General features: G+C 44.2%; 1 protein-coding gene across 5 annotated transcripts in view; it reads left to right on the top strand.

Moving 5' to 3' along the window:
* The window catches only part of hectd4 (HECT domain containing E3 ubiquitin protein ligase 4), a 268,113-nt gene that overhangs the window by 32,126 nt on the left and 216,270 nt on the right, over nt 1-19,717 (top strand). For all 5 annotated transcript variants that reach the window (XM_085961398.1, XM_085961396.1, XM_085961397.1 and 2 more), the window contains exon 3: nt 12,128-12,217. In XM_085961398.1, the coding sequence (XP_085817524.1) occupies nt 12,128-12,217 (90 nt within the window). The remainder of the gene's footprint in view (nt 1-12,127; nt 12,218-19,717) is intronic.

Below are 19,717 nucleotides of genomic sequence, written 5' to 3'. Positions count from 1 at the left end.
TCTAAATGGCCAACCCTTTATCCTGTGACTATGATCCCTGCTTCTAGACTCTCCAGCCAGGGAAAACAGCCCCTCTCTATCTACGCCGTGAAGCCCAAGAATTTTATACGTTTCAATTAGATCACCTCTCATTCTCCTAAACTCCAGAGTATATAGGCCCTTTCGACTCAATAGAACAACCCTCTCATCCCAGGAATCAATCCAGTAAGCCTTTGATGCACCCCCTTTAAGGCAAGTATATCCTTCCTTGGGTACGAAGACCAAAACTCTGCACAATACCCCAGGTATGATCTCACCAAAGCTCTGTATAATTGCAGCAAGACATCCAACCCCCTTGCAATAAAGCCTAACATACCATTTGCCTTCCTAATTGCTTGTTGTTCCTGCACATTTACTTTCTGTGAAGCGTGTAAAAGGGCACCCAAATCTGTCTACATACCAACATTTCTAGTCTCTCACTTTATAAAAAAAAAATTCTGCTTTTTTATTCTTGCTACTAAAGTAGAGAATTTAACATTTCCCCACATTATACTCCATCTGCCACCTTCTTGCCACTCACCTTAACCTGTCTATGCAGCCTCTGCATCCTCCTCACAGCTTACTTTCCCACCTAGCTTTGTATTGCCAGCGAATTTGGATATATTACACTCGGTCCCCTCATCTAAGTCATTAATATAATTGTAAATAGCCGAGACCCAAGCACTGACCTTGTGGTACCCCACTAGTTACAACCTGCTAACTCGAAAATGACCCGTTTATTCCTACTGTATCCTGTCCGTTAACTAATTCTCAATCCGAGCTAAAATATTACCCCCAATCCCATGAGTCCATATCTTGTGTAACACCCTCCTGTGAGCCACTTTATCGAATGCCTTTTGAAAATCCAAATCTACTATGTCTACAGGTTTTCCCCCTTATCTACCCTGCTAGATACCCCCTCAAAAAACTTAACAGATTCGTCAAACATGATTTCCCTTTCATAAAAACGTGTTGACTCTGCCTAATCATATGATTTTTCTAAGTGCCCTGTTACCACGTCCCTAATAATAGATTCTAGCATTTTCCCTACTACTGATGTCAGACTAACTGACCTGTTTTCTCTCCCTCGGTTTTTTGACTAGCGGGGTTACATTTGCTACCTTCCAATCCACGGGGACCGTTCTAGAATCTAGGGAATTCTGGAAGATCAAAACCAATGCATCCACCTCTTTTGAAACCCTAGGATGTAAGCAATCAGATCCAGGGGATTTGTCTTTTGGTTCCATTCATTTCTCCAGTACTTTATCTTATTAATTACTTTTTTCTTCATTAATTACTTTAAGTGCCTCACTCTTATTAGACCCTTGGTTCGCCACAATTTCCAGTTTATATTTTGTCTTTGTTTAACGTCTCTGCTATTTCCTTATTCCCCATGATAATTTCTCCTGTCTCTGCCTCTAAGGGACCCACGTTTACTTTTGCTAATCTCTTCCGTTTTAAATACTTGTAGAAGCTCTTAGTCTGTTTTTATATTTCTTGCTAGTTTACTTTCATTCTATTTTCTCCCTCTATCAATTTCTTGGTCATCCTTTGCTAATTCCTAAAACCATCCCAATCCTTAGGCTTACTACTCTTTTTGGCAACATTATAAAGCTGTTCTTTTAATCTAATATTCTCCTTAACTTTTCTGATGAGCCATGGTTGGACCACTTTTCCCATGGAGCTTTTATTCCTCAAGGGAATGTATGTTTGTTGAGGATTATGAATTATTTCTTTGTGTTCACCATTGCTTATCTGTCGTCATATCATTTAATCTAATTTCCTAACCTAACTTGGCTAACTCGCCCCTCATACCTCTATGTAATTGGTTTTGTTTACATTTTAAGACCCTAGATTCAAACTTAACCACATCACACTCAAACTCCGTATGAAATTCATTCTTCCCCAGAGGATCCTTTACTGTAAGATTACTAATTAACCCTGTCTCATTACATAATACTAGATCTAAAGTAGCCTGTTCCCTAATTGTTTCCTTGTCAAATTGTTTGAGGAAGCGGTCTCCTGCATTCCATGGACATGTCTGCCAAACTACTTTTGCCAATTTGGTTTGCTCAGTCTATATGAAGATTACAATTCCCCCATGATTATACCTGACGTAATAAAACTCACTCCGCACTTGGTTTGAGTATAAAGCAAGGCTTTAATCAACTTGTTTCAGAACATGGAGGTCTAGTTGTACTTCACTAGTTCCTTGTCTTACAAAATGTCCATGCAAGCTGGGCCCACGCCCGAGTATTTATACTCCTTGGACGGCGCCACCAGCTGGCCGTCCAGCATTATTTCATGAGTAGCTTCTTGATGATGAGATTTATAACAATACCCATGTTACATGCTCCTCTAATTTGCTGATTTATACTCTGTCCAACACCATAACTACTGTTACAGGGCCTATAAACTACTCTCTCCAGTGTTGTCTGTCCTTTGCTATTTCTTAGCTCCATCCATACTGATTCTACATCCTGATTTTTTTTGAGCTAAGAACCTTTTTTTTAATTCATTGATGGGATGTGGGCGTCGCTGGCTAGGCCTGCATTTAGTGCCCATCCCTAATTGCCCTTGAGAAGATGGTGGTGAGCTGCTTTCTTGAACCGTTGCAGTCCATATGGTGTAGGTACACCCACAATGCTGTTAGGAAGGGAGTGCCAGGATTTTGGCCCAGCGAGAGTGAAGGAACGGCGATACAGGTCCAAGTCGGGATGGTGTGTGGCTTGGAGGAGAACTTGTAGGTGGTGATGTTCCCATGCGTCTGCTGCCCTTGTCCTTCTAAGTGGTAGAGGTCGCGGGTTTGGAAGGTGCTGTTGAAGGAGCTTTGGCGAGTTGCTGCAGTGCATCTTGTAGATGGTACACACTGCAGCCACAGTGCGCCGGTGGTGGAGGGAGTGAATGTTGAAGGTGGTGGATGGGGTGCCAATCAAGCGGGCTGCTTTATCCTGAATGGTGTCGAGCTTCTTGAGTGTTGTTGGAGCTGCATTCATCCAGGCAAGTGGAGAGTATTCCATCACACTCCTGGCTTGTGCCTTGTAGATGGGGAGTCAGGAGGTGAGACACTCGCCGCAGAATTCCCAGCCTCTGGCCTGTTCTTGTAGCCACAGTATTTATATGGCTGGTCCAGTTCAGTTTCTGATCAATGGTAACCCCCAGGATGTTGATAGTGGGGGATTCAGCGATGGTAATGCCATTGAATGTCAAGGGAAGATGGTTAGAGTCTCGCTTGTTGGAGATGGTCATTGCCTGGCACTTGTGTGGTGCAAATGTTACTTGCCACTTGTCAGCCCAAGTCTGAATGTTGTCCAGGTCTTGCTGCATATGGACACGGACTGCGTCGGTATCTGACGAGTCTCGAATGGTGCTGAACAGTGTGCAATCATCAGTGAACATCCCCACTTCTGACCTTATGATGGAGGGAAGGTCATTGATGAAACAGCTGAAGATGGTTGGGCCTAGGACACTGCCCTGAGAAACTCCTGCAGTGATGTCATGTGATTGAGATGAATGACCTCCAACAACCACAGCCAACTTCCTTTGTGCTAGGTATGATTCCAACCACTACTGTCTTTATCTTTTGTTGGCAACTTTGTCCTCAGCAGCCACGTAAATTTCAGGGAGAGGCTTCTATCATTTCTGGCTGTAGGCAGAAGGAATGTTCGCTGATCTGTACCGATGTTCTCTGACCTACTGAGGAAGGTCTGGCAATCAGAAAACAGTCACAAATGGCTGCTTTCAATTTGTGTATTCTAGATTCTGTCCTCTATAAATGGTTTGGATTCCACAATGCTGGCTATAAGGAGGACATTTGAACATGCTGACCCCCCCCCCCCTCAGTGGGTTTCCTGCTTTAAAGACTCTCTTTATAGCTGCATTGTCATTAAGAATTCATTTCCTCTTTGTTAGTGAGTGCTGTAGGAGGTGACTAACTTGCTTTTATTATATATAAAGGTATATAAATGAGTGCTTCTCTTTTCAAAGGTCAGTACTTGAGCCCTTGTGGAAGCTGCTAATGTCATCATTCATTGCCAGTAGGGACATTGATTCAATATGTTGCATTTTCACTGGCCTTCTGGTTATTAGTTCTTTGACCTCTGGCGAAGGCCTGTCAGTGCCTGCAGGTGGTCTCTTAATCGGATTTCATTTTTGCCTATTGTTTTGGCATTTTTATTTTGGTAGGGTGTCAGGAGTGCCGTGCTCAAATGAAAGACCTTTGAGCGAGTGACCTTCCCCTAGGGTTTCTCTGGCAGTGTGCCACTTGATCCTACTTTGCTTGTTGGTGGGCTAACAGGATGAATTCTGCATTTTCTTTTGAATCTGGCTGCTTTTGTGAGCTATTCATTGTTGGAACTCCTCTTTACATTGATGTGCTGGAGGCAGTAGGAATACTGCATTTGCCATCAATGGTACATTATCTGTTGAAAAGTGTCATTGGAGTGGCTCCTGTATGTCAACACTGGGAGCTATAAATCTAACTGCATCAATGAAGTGCACAGAAAGCATTGTGATGGCCTCGTCACTGTGTTGGTATCTTGTGTATATTTTCCTTCTCTTTTTTTTCTCAGTTTTGTGTCCGCTGTATTTTAAACTCTTGGCACTGGTATAATCTCTTCAATTGGAGGTTGGGTCTTGGTACCAATATTGCAGCTGACTGGACATTTTACCACAAATGTCCCAGTTATATTGATGGCCTGCTAATTGAGGTTCTCCATATGGAAATAGTTACGGTGAATTCATGGAGCTGCTTCAATTATGCTGGGCTTTCTTAGTGTACTGGAGTACGTTTTAAAATGTAGCGGGGAGTGAAGGAACAATGGGCTAGCAGTACTATAGTCAGGGTTACGGGGTGAGGTGGGTGTGCCTGTGTGCAGAATTGGGAGGAGATCTTCTTAGGCGGAACCGAGGATGACTTGCTTCCACATTAAAAATGAGTTCTCAGGTGACTGATTAGTCCAATGCGGGACCTACAGTCTCTGTCACAGGTGGGGCAGACGGTGGTTGAAGTGCGGGTGGGTGGGGTGCTTGGGTTGACGTGCGCTGCCTGCGTTTGGCTTCCACTTGCTCCCGGCGAAGAGACTCGAGGTGTTCGGCGCCTTCCCGGATGCTTCTCCTCCACTTTGTGCGGTCTTGGGCCAGGGATTCCCAGGTGTCGGTGGGGATGTTGCACTTTTCAAGGAGGCTTTGAGGGTGTCCTTGAAGCATTTCCTCTGCCCACCTGGGGCTCTCTTGCCGTGCCGGAGCTCCGAGTAGAACGCTTGTTTTGGGAGTCTCGTATCGGGCATGCGGACAATGTGACCCGTCCATTGGAGCTGATCGAGCGTGGTCAAAACTTCGATGCTGGGGATGTTGGCCTGCGCTGGAACACTGACGTTGGTGCGCCTATCCTGCCAATGGATTTGCAGGATCTTGCGGAGGCAGCGTTGGTGGTACCTCTCCAGTGCTTTGAGGTGCCTGCTGTACATGGTCCATGTCTCTGAGGCATACAGCAGGGCGGGTATCACTGCTGCTCCTGTAGACCATGAGCTTAGTGCCGGGTTTGAGGTCCTGGTCTTCAAACACTCTTCCTCAGGCGACCGAAGACTGCACTTGCACACTGAAGGCGGTGTTGGACTTCGTCGTCGACGTCTGCCCTTGTTGACAGTAGGCTCCCGAGGTATGGAAAGTGGTCCACGTTGTCCAAGGCCTTGTCGTGGATTTTGATAATCGGGGGGCAGTTCTGTGTGGCGGGGGCAGGTTGGTAGAGGACCTTTGTCTTACGGATGTTTAGTGTAAGGCCCATGCTCTCGTACGCTTCAGTGAAGGTGTTGACGATGGTTTGGAGTTTGACCTCCGAGTGAGCGCAGACGCAAGTGTCGTCTGCATACTGTAATTCGACGACCGAGGATGGGACGACCTTGGACCTGGGCTGGAGGCGCGGAGGTTGAACAGTTCCCAGTTTGTTCTGTAAATTAGCTCCACTCCAGTGGGGAGCTTACTGAGGGTGAGATGGAGCATTGCAGCAAGGAAGATCGAGAAGGGTGTTGGTGCGATGACACAGCCTTGCTTGACCCTGGTTCATACGTGAATTGGGTCTGTGGTGGAACCGTTGGTCAGGATCACCGGCTTGCATGCTGTCGTGAAGGAGGCGGAGGATAGTTACAAATTTTTGAGGGCAGCCGAATTTGAGGAGGACACTCCATAATCCCTCACGGTTGACAGTGTCGAAGGCCTTTGTGAGATCGAAGAAGGCCATGTACAGCGGTTGGTGCTGTTCCCTGCATTTCTCTTGATCTTCACCACACGTCAATTACATGTCCATTGTGCCCCTTAGTGGGCGGAATCCACATTGCAACTCTGGGAGGAGCTCTTCGGCCACTGGGAGAAGGCGATTGAGGAGGATTCTTGCGATGACTAGCCCTTTGGCAGACAGCAGGGAAACTCCTCTCTAATCACCGCAATTGGACTTGTCACCTTTTTTGGAGGAGATATGGTTGTTGAGAAAGCTCAAGGTAATACATCTTTAAGTCTGGTACTGTGAATTTGTGCTGCTATGAAACGCTTAAAGTGGGGGTGGTATTCTACAGCAATGTTTTAGATGGATTATAAAGAATATCTGAGTCTTGATTGTGGAAGGCTTTGGACCAGATCATACCCGAGTGGCTCTCGCTTCTGGTCGGAAGTGCCTGGGCGCGACCTGATCCGTGGACGGTGGCAGGTGGGGAGTTTGACTGGGGCGGTACACCTGTCGCACTGTAACGCAGGTGTCCTAAGGCTAGCTCAAGGAGGACAGAAACCTCCCGTGGAGCAGAAGGGCAAAAGCTCGCTTGATCTTGATTTTCATCTATCAATTTAACCAGTCAGATTCCTCTCTATTAACTTTACAGTGATGACCTGTTTATTCCTAGTTTTATTCTACAGTAAACCTCGTGGCAAGTGAACTTTGGAGAAATTACATAGACCACATAACATGTCAGATTCTGGGCTTCAGAGTTCAATTGAAATGGAAGTTCAATTTTCTGGGAGCAGGTTACATAGCAATGTGAATGGGACTTTCTCAACACATCCAGTTAGAATCCCTTCAAACTTGCTTCTGTCTCGCCCACAACACTTGAGAAGGTATACTCACTATAAACAGTAATTAATTTCCTTCCAACCCTCACTGGACTTGGAGTTATGCAAAGCAAGTTTCCCCGATGCTGTAAGTTCTCATTGTTGGGCAGTTTTTTTGTTGTTGAATGCTGGTGCCTGGATTTAAATCTTAAATCACGTCAAATAAAGGAATCCATCAACCAGAGTGAAGATTAGATTAAATGTTGCTCAGTCCTTATACTAACCCTTAACAGAAGTGTCTCTCTCGGTTGTGTCCAGTTATATAATGGATGACTACACTTAGAATTTTGAGGAGCATGTGGTCTACTTGGATTGCTCCATCAGATTTTCCATCCCTTCTAGGAGTGGACTGGCTAGATGGTAAACCAGGAGATTTCCCGAGTGCCCCCTTGAATGGTTCCATAGCGCTGTATTATTGGCATGCTCCCCTTTTCCATAAATCCCGTGTACTTCGAGGGGAGTCAGTCCACCCCTGTTTCCTTCTTTGTTTCAGTGCAATTGAATTCCTGTTGAGTAAATTATTACTTTTGATGCAGTTTTTTTGTCCAGTTGGCTCATGACGACTATAATGTCTGGTAGCTAAGTTTTGATGTTTGAAAAGTTACTGCTGCTGGAAATTTTCTTTCTTTTAACAATTCACCTGGTCCAGATGGGATGTATCCTAAGTTACTGAGGGAAGCTAGGGGGAAGATAGCAGAAGCTCTGACCACAATATTTCAACCCTCCTTTGGATATGGGAGTAGTGCTGGAGGACTGCAAATGTTGCACCCCTGTTCAAAAATGGGGAGAGGGATAAACCCGGCAATTACAGGCCAATCCGCCTAACGTCGGTGGTGGGGAAACTACTAGAGGCCATTGTCAAGGACAAAATTCATTCTCATTTGGAGAAGCATGGGACAAGCAGCACAAATTTGTTAAAGGAAAATTGTATCTGACTAAGCTGCTTGAGGTCTTTGAAGTAACACAGGGTTGATGAATATAGTGCAGTAGATGTTGTGTATATATGGACTTTAAAAAGGCATTTGATGAAGTACCTCATTACAGACTTATTCAGAAAATAGAGGCACATGGTATTAAAGGGACAGTGGTAACTTGGATAGGGAATTGGCTAAGGGATGGTTTTTTTGTCTGGAGAGAAATATGCAGTGGGGTGCCCCCAGGGGTTGGTATTCGGACCATTAGTTGGACTTTGGTATAGAGAGTACAATTTCGAAAATTGCAGATGATACAAAACTTGGCAATGAAGTAAATAGTGAGCATGATGGTAGCAGAGTTCAGGGGATATAGACTGGTGAAATGGGCAGACACATGGCAGATGCAATTTAATGCGGATAAGTGTGAAATGATGCACTTTGGGAGGAACAACATGACGAGGCAGTATCATCTAAATGGCACTATGGTGAAGCGGATGCATAGGGACCTAGGCTGCATATTCACGCATCTCAAAGTGGCAGGGCAATTTGTTAAGGCAGTTAAAGCTTATGGGATACTTGGCTTTGTAAATGGGGGCATTGAATACAAAAGCAAGGAAGTCATTATGTGGCACTTGATAAAGTGCCACGTAATAGGCTTGCCAGCAAAGTTGAAGCCCATGGAATAAAAGGGACAGTGGCAGCATGGATACGAAATTGGCTAAGTGACAGGAAACAGAGAGCAGTGGTGAACGGTTGTTTATTGGACTGGAGGAAGGTACACAGTGGGGCTACCCAGGGGTTGGTACTAGGACTACTACTGCTGCTCTTGATATATATTAATGACTTGGACTTGGGTGTACAGGGCACAATTTCAAAATTTGCAGATGACACACAACTTGGAAGGATAGTGATAGACTTTAAGAAGACATAGACAGGCTGGTGAAATGGGTGGACACATGGCAGATGAAATTTAATGCGAAGTGATACATGTGAAGAATGAGGAGATGCAATATAAACTAAAGGGTACAATTCTAAAGGGGGTGCATAAACAGAGACCTGGGGTATATGTGCACGAATTGTTGAAGGTGGCAGGTTAGGTTCAGAAAGCAGTTAAGGCCTACAGGATCCTGGGCTTCATAAATAGAGACATAGAGTACTAAAGCAAGGAAATTATGATGAACCTTTATACAACACTGGTTCGGCCTCAACTGGAGTATTGTGTCTAATTCTGGGCACCGCACTTTAGGAAGGATGTGAAGGCCTTAGAGAGGGTGCAGAAAAGATTTACGAATGGTTCCAGGGATGAGGGACTTCAGTCACGTTGCTGGACTGGAGAAGCTGGGGTTGTTCTCCTTAGAGCAGAGAAGGTTGAGAGGAGATTTGATAGAGGCCCTCAAAATTATGAGGGGTCTGGACAGAGTAGATAGAGAAACTGTTCCCATTGACCGAAGGTTCGAGAACCAGAGGACACAGCTTTAAGGTGATTGGCAGAAGAACCAAAGGTGACATGAGGAAAAACTTTTTTACACAGCGAGTGGTTAGGATCTGGAATGCACTGCCTGACAGGGTGGTGGAGGCAGACTCGATCACTGCTTTCAAAAGGGAGTTGAATAAGCATCTGAAGGAAAAATATTTGCAGGGCTACGGGGAAAGGGCGGGGGAGTGGGACTAGTTGAAGTGCTCTCGCAGAGAGCTGGCATGGGCTCGACTGACCTCCTGTGCTGTAACCATTCTAAATCAAATCAACTTTTATTGTCATTTAGTGCACAAGTGCAGTACAACGAAATGTACACTCCTGAGAGTGTACATTTAGATTAAGACATTTAAACATTCAACATACATTTGGCTTGTAATACATTAACATAAACATAACCATAATAAAGTGCATTGGCAGATGTGCAGGCTTTAGAGTTTATTTGTGGAGTTCAGTAGGATGACAGCCCTGGGAAAGAAGCTGTTCCTAAATCTGGTCGTACGGGTGCGAAATGATTCATGCTAAATCTTTACAAATCACTAGTTGGGCCTCAGCTGCAGTATTGTGTGCAATTCTGGGCACCACACTTTAGGAAGGATGTCAAGTCCTTGGAATAGGGTTTATCGGGATGATACCAGGGGTGAGGGACTTCAGTTATGTGCAGCCACAGGTTGTTCTCCTTCAAAGCAGAGAAAGTTGAGGGGAGACAGAATTGAGGTAGTCAAAATTGAGAGGTTTTGATAGAACAAGTAGGGAGAAACTGTTTCCTCTGGCAAGTGGGTCAGTAACCAGAAGTTCTAGATTTAAAATAATTGACAAAAGAACTAGAGGGAAAATGAGATTTTTTTTCTCACAGGGTTGTTAAGATCTGGAACACATTACCTGAAAGAGTGGTGGAATCAGATTCCATAGGAATTTTCGAAAGGCAATTGGACATGTACTTGAAGAGTAATTTGCAAGGTTATGGGGAGAAATCTGGGGTGTGGGACTAAATTGGACAGCTCTTTCAAAGTGCCTACCCAGGCAAGAAGGGCTGAATGGCCTCCTTCTGTGCTGTAAGATTCTATATCTGGTTTAAGTAATTTGTCTCACTGGATCCATCCTGGGATCAAGAACTAAGAGTTCCTGCTCCGATCTTAAATGGGTGCTTCTCTGTCATCCTGATACTGATGTACAGCGGGTTTGTAAATCGGGCACACTCCTGATCTATAGATTTTAATGTGGCCATTTGGCAAGTTTGTGATTTGTTTGCAAGTGTATATAATTAACCATTGGGTACTGTTGGGATGAATTCCAGTTATATATAAAGAAAGACTTGCATTTATATAGCGCCTTTCACGACCACCGGATGTCCCAAAGCACTTTACAGCCAATTAAGTACTTTTTGAAATGTAGTCACTGTTGTAATGTAGGAAACGCGGCAGCCAATTTGTGCACAGCAAGCTCCCACAAACAGCAATGTGATAATGACCAGATAATCTGTTTGTGTTATTGATTGAGGGATAAATATTGGCCAGGACACCGGGGATAACTCCCCTGCTCTTCTTCGAAATAGTGCCGTAGGATCTTTTACATCCACCTGAGAGAGCAGACAGGGCTGCGGTTTAACGTCTCATCCGGAAGACAGCACCTCTGACCATGCAGCACTCCTTCAGCACTGCACTGGAGTGTCAGCCTAGATTTTTGTGCTCAAGTCTCTGGAGTGGGACTTGAATCCACAACCTTCTGACTCAGAGGTGAGGGTGCTGCCCACTGAGCCACTGTTGACGCATATTTTTAAATTTCTAAGTGAACCTTGATTTGAAGTTCTGAAACCAAACTCAATCCCTTGTATTCAGAGAATTAAAAACTACTCAGTGTGATTGTATAACAGGTTTTATATTATTTCATGGTTTGGTTAGTCATCTAATTTCAGGAAGAGAAATCATGGGACGAGTCATTTTTATTTATACTGTAGTTTGAGGTGAGGGACTAGAAGGGGAAGGGGATGCAACATCAACTTTTTGCAGTCTCAGTACGGAGTGTGCCAAGGTCACGTGTGGGGTCAAGTTCCTCCCATGCTGCCGTAACAATGTCTTAATCTCAAAAGTGTCCCCCTCGTGAATCACTGAAGAAGTTCCATTTGCCTTGTTTTCTGAGCCTGTTGATTTGGTACTCGGTCAGTTTTGTCCTGTAGACTTTTGGTCAAAATTAACATTCCGATAACTTGGGATGTTGGCAACTGACAGGAGACTTTTAGTCTCGGATTTGAACTAGGTCCTTGTTAACTGAGGACAGTATCTATCCAGTCCTGTGTTGCCCCTTTTGGTGGGACTGTGACTATGAATTTTAGGTGGTCATGAGTTTAATTGTTTAATATTTTGTAAATTATTATCTACTTTAAGATTGATTCTCTGCAGTTATTGTCTGCAATGCTGCTGATGACTTCATTATGTCTTAATTCACTGTTAAATTATTAACTGACTTTATTGTCTAAAATTATATTGGCTGAAGTAGAACGGCCACTTCAGAAAGTGGCTATTAAGTTACCATTCGGGTGAGAAATCTTTATTTGAGGGTCATTAGTTCATATGACGATTCTGATTTAGTGCTTCAGACTTATGACTACAATTTCTTCCTCTTTCAGAGGTTCCCTGAAAACCCTCATTCACACAGTGCACCTGTTACAGAAGCAGATGGACCTGGGGTTTTTACCTGTTGCAGACGTTCTACACCGGTGAGTGGTAGTTTGTTGGAAGGAACATACCAATCTGTAATTAATGAACACTAATCATTCTAAACATATTTTGATGTATTAAGTTTAGCTTAACTGAACTTTCATTGTAGCGTAATCCTAAATATTGTTGAGGGAAATGCATACCTGTCTGTGTTACTTTTTTCCTTTTCTCACCATCTTCTGCCCTTCTCTCCCCTCTCTTCTCCAATGACTCCAGTTGAGTCCTGGTTTCATGGTACCAGCAGTCATCTAGTTTCTTACCCAGGTTTAGTTTTGTTGTAAGCTTGAATACAAGTTAGTCAACCGTAGACGGCTTCACAACCGAACCTTATCCTGTCCTCTGCTGACATCCACACGTGCATTTTCTAGCAGACCTCACTGGGATAGTGGTCAGGAGAGTGAATCCTGACTTATTTTCCCGCTCTCTAGCCCAAGGGCACTAGTGCCATTTCTAGGGGTGAAGTTAAAATCTCTGTTGTGGCTGAGATCAGCTATCTCTAGAGCAGTGATTGATCCTGAAACTTTTGTAGTCTGACTCTAATGCTACACACATGGTGCATTTACCCATGGTACCCATGGAGCCATTGGAGAAATGCTGTGTTTCATGCTGTTAAAACTCTCCTCCAATTTTTCTCCCCTTTCCTAAAGGCACTAACTCTGGGATATGGTTCCACTGGCTTCATCTGCCTTTGATAACTTGTTGAAGTGGCCATTCTTTGTTTGTGAGCATTCAGCATTATTTTATGTGAGCCATGTACTTAGTACATAATTTTGTATTGTTACTGGTAGAATTGCTGTATCTTAATACATTCATGCTGAAGTTGATCTTGAGATCTGTGCTTGTTGTCTTCGCTGCCTTCTGTTGCCAAGGCTCTAAGCTTTGGAATTCCCTGCCTAAACCTCTCTGCCTCTCTTTCCTCCTTTTAAGATGCTCCTTAAAACCTACCTCTTTGATCAAGCTTTTTGGTCACCTGCCCTAATTTCTCCTTGTGTAGCCCGGTGTCAAATTTTTTGTCTTAATACTCCTATGAAGCACCTTGAAATGTTTTACTAAGTTAAAGGTGCTATATAAATACAAGTTGTTGTTGTGACAATTAGTGCAGAACCTTTTATATGAGGCTAAATTAGGTGTTACCTAATCACTACTACTTGATTTGCCCCATCTTTCCTATTCTCTTCAACCTTGATATCATTTACCTGGAAAAGAACAATTTTTCTCTCTAAGGCATATACTAGTTACAGCCAACAAAAAGGGTGATTGATCTAATGAAAGGAGTAGGGAGGTACACAAGTGGTCTGGCACTGACTCCCTCTGAAGTTACCTGTCTTCCTTTTGGGAAAGCCCTTACCCCAAGATTAGGATTTTGGAGTATAGAGGGTGGCTTGAGCCTGTATCTTGGCATACACCACGCTGTCATGTGGTGATGGCTCAGAGCTGCAGCACTATGCAGTTGCTTACTTGCTCAAAATGAGTTTGAATCAGAGATACATAATTACTTCTACATTAAACTACATGTATAAAAGTGAGCAAGTGAAATTCTTCCTCCTTCCCCTGTAGTCTACCCAAAGTAGGTCATGTTTTTCAAGTCAAATCCCCTCTCCTACTTCTTAGAATCATAGAAATTTACAGCGCAGAAGAAAGCCGTTCGGCCCATCTTGTCCATGCCGGCTGACAGAGCAATCCACCCTAATCCCACTTTCCAGCACTTGGTCCGTAGCCTTGTAGGTTACGGCAGTTCAAGTGCATATCCAAGTACTTTTTAAACGTGATGAGGGTTTCTGCCTCTACCACCCTTTCAAGGCAGTGCATTCCAGACCCCCACCACCCTCTGGGTGAAAAAACTTCTCCTCAAATCCCTTCTAAACCTCTGACCAATTACTTTAAATCTATACCCCCTGGTTATTGACCCTTCTGCTAAGGGAAATAGGTCCTTCCTATCCACTCTATCTAGGCCCCTCATAACTTTATACACCTCAATTAGGTCTCGCCTCAGCCTCCTGTGTTCCAAAGAAAACAACCCCAGCCTATCCAATCTTTCCTCATAACTAAAATTCCCCAGCCCAGGCAACATCCTCGGAAATCTCCTCTGCACCTTCTCTAGTGCAATCGCATCCTTCTTGTAATGTGGTGACCAGAACTGCACGCGGCACTCTAGCTGCGGCCTAACTAGTGTTTTATACAGTTCAAGCATAACCTCCCTGCTCTTTTATATTCTACGCCTCGGCTAATAAAGGCAAGTATCCTGTATGCCTTTTTAACCACCTTCTCTACCTGCCCTGCTACCTTCAGGGATCTGTGGACATGCACTCCAAGGTCCCTCTGATCCTCTGCACTTCAATGTCCTACCATTTATTGTGTATTCCCTTGCCTTGCTAGCCCTCCAAAAATGCATTACTTCACACTTCTCCGGATTGAATTCCATTTGCCACTGTTCTGCCCACCTGACCAGTCCATTGATATCTTCCTGCAGACTGCAGCTTTTCATTTTAGTCAAAGTCTACCTGTTCCTAACTCCACCAACAAAGTTATAGCATCAGATAAACTAATTTGAAATCACAAAATGCTGAAAATGTCATTGAGAACAACGGATATCTGGGTTTCAAGTTACAGGTAGACTACCCTTTATCCGGACTTCCGAAAACCGAAACCCTCTAAAAACCAAAGGTTTTTTCGTTCAGCGTAAGTCGTGCGTACGACTTACGCTGAACGAAAAAACCTTCGGTTTTTAGAGGGTTCCGGTTGCGGAAGTTCGGATAAAGGGTAAGTCGTGCGCACGACCCCCCCGCCAGCCCCGACAACCGCCGACCCCGCCAGCCGCCGCGGACCCCGCCGGCCCCGACAACCGCCGGCGCCGACCCCGCCAGCCCCGACCCCGACAACCGCCGGCCCTGACAACCGCCGACCCCCCGCGGACCCCGCCAGCCCCGACAACCGCCGACCCCGCTAGCCCCCGCCGGCCCCGACAACCGCCGACCCCGCTAGCCGCCGCCGGCCCCGACAACCGCCGACCCCGCCAGCCCCGACAACCGCCGACCCCGCCAGCCCCGACAACCGCCGCCCCGACCCCCGCCGACCCCGACTGACTTACGCTGAGCGTCAGTGTAAGTCGTGCGCACGACCCCCCGCCGACCCCCCTGCGGACCCCCGCCGACCCACCTTCCGAAATCCGAAATTCTCCTTTATCCGAAATTCGGCTGGTCCCGAGGTTTTCGGATAAAGGATAGTCTACCTGTACTAATTTCTTGTACAAAAGAAGCCAATCGCGACCTGGAATAGCAACAGAGAAGGAGCACAAGCTGTCTCTGCTAACACAACAGGGACTTGTTAATTAATTCTTGAAGTCTGTATTACACAAAATTCCAGATATTTAAAAATCACAGATTTCAATGCACGGTTCAGATGACCTGGTGATGCTGGGAGGGAAGTTATTCAAAAGCAAAATACTGCAGATGTTGGAAATCTGAAGTAAAATGTGATAAACACTCAACAGGTCAGGCAGTATCTAAGGGAAAGGAATCGTATCCAAAGCTAGAGCTTCCTGGATGACTAAAGACACAGATTAAAATGAAACAGAAAAAGGAGGCTTAGAATAAATGGCGTATTCATAATAAAGTAGAGAACCAAGCTGAATACAAAGTGTAGAGGACAACTGAAAAAGGAAGTAAGCGGGTAAAGAGAGTGTATATGAGAATAGATTAGTGGGTAACGTAAAAGGGAACGCTAAAGTCTTTTTTATAAACAGATAAATAGTAAAAGGATCATTAGAGGAAGGGTGGGGCTGATTAGGGACCAAAAAATCATCATGTGGAGGCAGAGACCATGGCTGATGTATCAAATGAGAACCTTGCATCTGTCTTCATAAAAGAGGATGCTGCCAATGTCACAGTAAAGGCGGAAGCCGTGGAGAAATGGGATAGGATAGAAGTGTTGGCAGCGCTCAAAGTAGAAGTCACTGGTCCGGATGGGATGCATCCTGGAGGGTTGCAAATGTTACATCCCTGCTCAAAAAAGAGGAGCGGGATAAACCCAGTCAGCCTAACGTCTGGTGGGGAAACGTTTAGGGACAATAATCTGGGGTAGAATTAATTGTCACTTGGAAAAACGTGGGTTAATAAATGACAGCCAGCACAGATTTGTTGACGGCAAATTGTATCTGACTAACTTGATTGAGTTCTTTGATAAAGTAATGGAGAGCGTTGATGATGGTGGTGCGCTTAATGTTGTGTACCTGGACTTTCAAAGGGCGTTTGATGATGTGCCACATAATAGACTTCTTAGCAAAATTTAAGCCTGAGAGATTAGAGAGGCATTGGCAGCTGGATACAAAATTTACTAAGGGATAGAAAGCAGAGCGTAGTGGTGAGCGGTTGTTTTTCAGACTGGAGGAAAGTATTACAGACACTGCTCTTTTTGATGTATATTAATGGCCTGAGCGCATGCAGGGCTTAATTTCAAAGTTTGCAGATGAGACAAAACTGGGAAATGTAGTAAAGGTAGTAGCAGTCTTCAGGAGGACATAGACTGGTGAAATTGGCAGACATATGGCAGATGAAATTTAGTGCAGAAAAGTGTGAAGTGATGCATTTTGATGGGAAGAATGAGAGGTCATATAAACTAAATGGTAACATTTTAAAGGGGGTGCAGGAACAGAGACCTGGGGGTTTATGTACATAAATCTTTGAAGGTGGCTGGACAGATTGAGAAGGCTGTTTAAAAAATGTCATATGGGATCCTTGGCTTTATAAATAGATGTAAGAAGTCACACAACACCAGGTTATAGTCCAACAGCTTTATTAGAAGTCACAAGCTTTCGGAGCGCTGCTCCTTCATCAGGTGAAGTGGAGAGATGCATAAAGACACAGCTTATATAGTCAGAGAATAATGTCAGATGTTTACAGGTAATCTTTCTAACTGCCATTTATCACACCTCGGCAGAAAGATAATCACAGCATTCAAAGGTGTGAATGGTGTCCAAACAGGTCAGTCAGGAAAACATTACATCAAAGAACAATGAGGTGGGGTCACAAGGGGTCAAATGTTGCAGATGCTGGGGTCTGTGTGAAAAACAAAAAAAGACAAAAAACATTTTTTTTGCTGGAAAACACAGCAGGTCCGGCCGCATCTGTGTAGAGAGAACAAGCCAACGACAACTCGAGTCTGGATGACCCTACGTCAGGTGGGGTTACATGTAGCGTGACATAAACCCAAGATCCCGGTTCAGGCCGTCCTCATGGGTGCGGAACTTGGCTATCAAATAGAGGCATAGAGTACAAAAGCAAGGAAGTTATGCTAAGCCTTTATATATCACTGGTTCGGCCTCAGCTGGAGTATTGTGTCCAATTCTGGTAACCACACTTTAGGAAGGATGTCAAGGCCTTGGAGAGGGTGCAGAGGAGATTTACTAGGGATGCGAAACTTGATAAGTAGAGTGAATAGAGAAGCTGGGATTGTTCTCCTTGGAGTAGAGAGGAAATTTAATAGAGGTGTTCAAAATTATGAGGGTTTTTGATAGAGTAAATAGGAAGAAACTGTTTCCATTGGAAGGAGGGTTGCTAACTAGAGGACACAGATTCAAGGTAATTGGCAAAAGAACAAGGGAGATGAGTTTTTTTAATGCAGCGAGTTGTTATGCTCTGGGGTGCAATGCTTGAAAGCATGGTGGAAGCAGATTCAATAGTAACTTTCAAAAAGAAATAGAATAAATACTTGAAAAGGAAAAATTTATAGGGCTCTGGGGAAAGAGCGGGGGAGTGGGACTAGTTGGATAGATCTTTCATAGAGCCGACTGTCAAATGGACTCCTGTGCAGTACGATTCTATGTTTAGTCCTTGTTTTGTTTTCAAGGCTGTGCTGCAGTATTTTTTCGGAATTGTCTGTTGAAGATTTAGATGGTCTAAAATTGATTGTTGTCTTGAGAGCATGCAGCCCACGAAGACAAAAGCTTGGACAACACTGTCAAAGCTTCTAGTATCTCTGAGAAGTAGCCAATCTTCATCCATGAACCAAGTCAGCAGATTTTTCCTTAATGTACTAATCTACTTTTCAAGTAGTTATGCACATTTTGCAGCTGAGATATTGTGATGAGTGAGTAACTGTTTCTAAGTCTATCCTTACACCCATCACTAGGAGAGTGACCATAGAAACATAGATAGGAGCAGGAGTAGGCCATTCGGCCCCTCGAGCCCGCTCCGCCATTCAATGCGATCATGGCTGATCATCCAAATTCAGTACACTGTCCCTGTTTTCTCCCCATATCCCTTGACCAGAGTGGTTTGTATTGATTCCTTTGGCTTATGTGCTGCCTTCCCATTTTGCTTCATATGGGAAATCAGCTGGACATTGCCCTGTAGCCGCACTTGGCGGCCCAGCCAAGTTTGACAACTCACTGTGTGGAAAATCGTGTGCAAACCATGTCCTATCCCTTTACTGAAATATTTAAATTGACACCTTTAAGCCCACACTCGCACCTTTGTTTCGGGACTTTTTTAGTTGGTGTTTGATTTTTAAAAAGCCTCAATACTAAAATGCTAGAAATGCCCAGCAGGGTCAGGTTAGCAACTGAAAGTTAAGTTAACATTTTAGGTGGGAACCTTCAGGGAAAAGAAAACAATTTTACACAATATAGGAAATACGGCAAGTTATTGAATTTAAGTAGTTGTTGCCACAGGGTACTTTGCACAACACAATGTTATTGGGTGAATGGTTTAATGTACCTAAATTGCACCCCCAAAAGTATGCAGCAGTGGTCAAGTATGAGGTTTGCTCAGTTGGTAGCATGCTCACTTTGGGTCTGAGGTTGTAGTTTCAAGCATCATTCCAGAGACTTGTAGATAGTCTAGCCTGACCCTTCAGCATAGTACTGAGGGGGTGCTGCTTTGTCAGAGGATCCATTTTCCAGATGAGACATTACAGTAAGGCCTCGTCTTTCTTTTCAGGTGGGCATAAATTATCCCAATTGTCTCATTGGAAGATCAGGGAGATTTCCTGGTGTCCAGTCATATATACTTCCCTGAGCCAACACCACCAAACACCTGATTGATCTCACTTCTTGTTTGTGGGATCTTGGTGTACATTGACAGTAACTAAAATGTATAAGCAATTAATTGATTATGAACTGCCTGGAGATATCCTGAGGATGAATAACTTTTAAAATAAATTATTATACAGGCAAACACGGCAACTAATTTGTGCAAAGAGCAAATCAGAGAAACAACCTAATTAATTTATTTTTAGTGGTGTTGGTTGAGAAATGAATATTAGCCAGAACACACTGAGCACTCCCTGCTCCTGTTCAAATAGCACCATGTGATCTTTTACATCTGCCTGAATAGGCAGATGGCCATGACATTATCTCCAAGCTCTCCCTTGGTACTCTACTGAAATGGCAGACCAAGATAATATGTTCAAATCCTGGAGGTTGTTGCTGAATCCACAACCTTCTGACTCGGGCAAAATTGCTACAGACTGGGCCAAATTTAATGCAAGTTCTTCCCTTCCTT

The sequence above is a fragment of the Somniosus microcephalus genome, chromosome 19, assembly GCF_052327205.1.
Source record: "Somniosus microcephalus isolate GS21.2 chromosome 19, FLI_Smic_1.0, whole genome shotgun sequence".
Classification (NCBI taxonomy): Eukaryota; Metazoa; Chordata; class Chondrichthyes; order Squaliformes; family Somniosidae; genus Somniosus; species Somniosus microcephalus.
The sequence above is the reverse complement of the archived record's forward strand: the minus strand, read 5'-3'. Positions and strand labels throughout refer to the sequence as shown.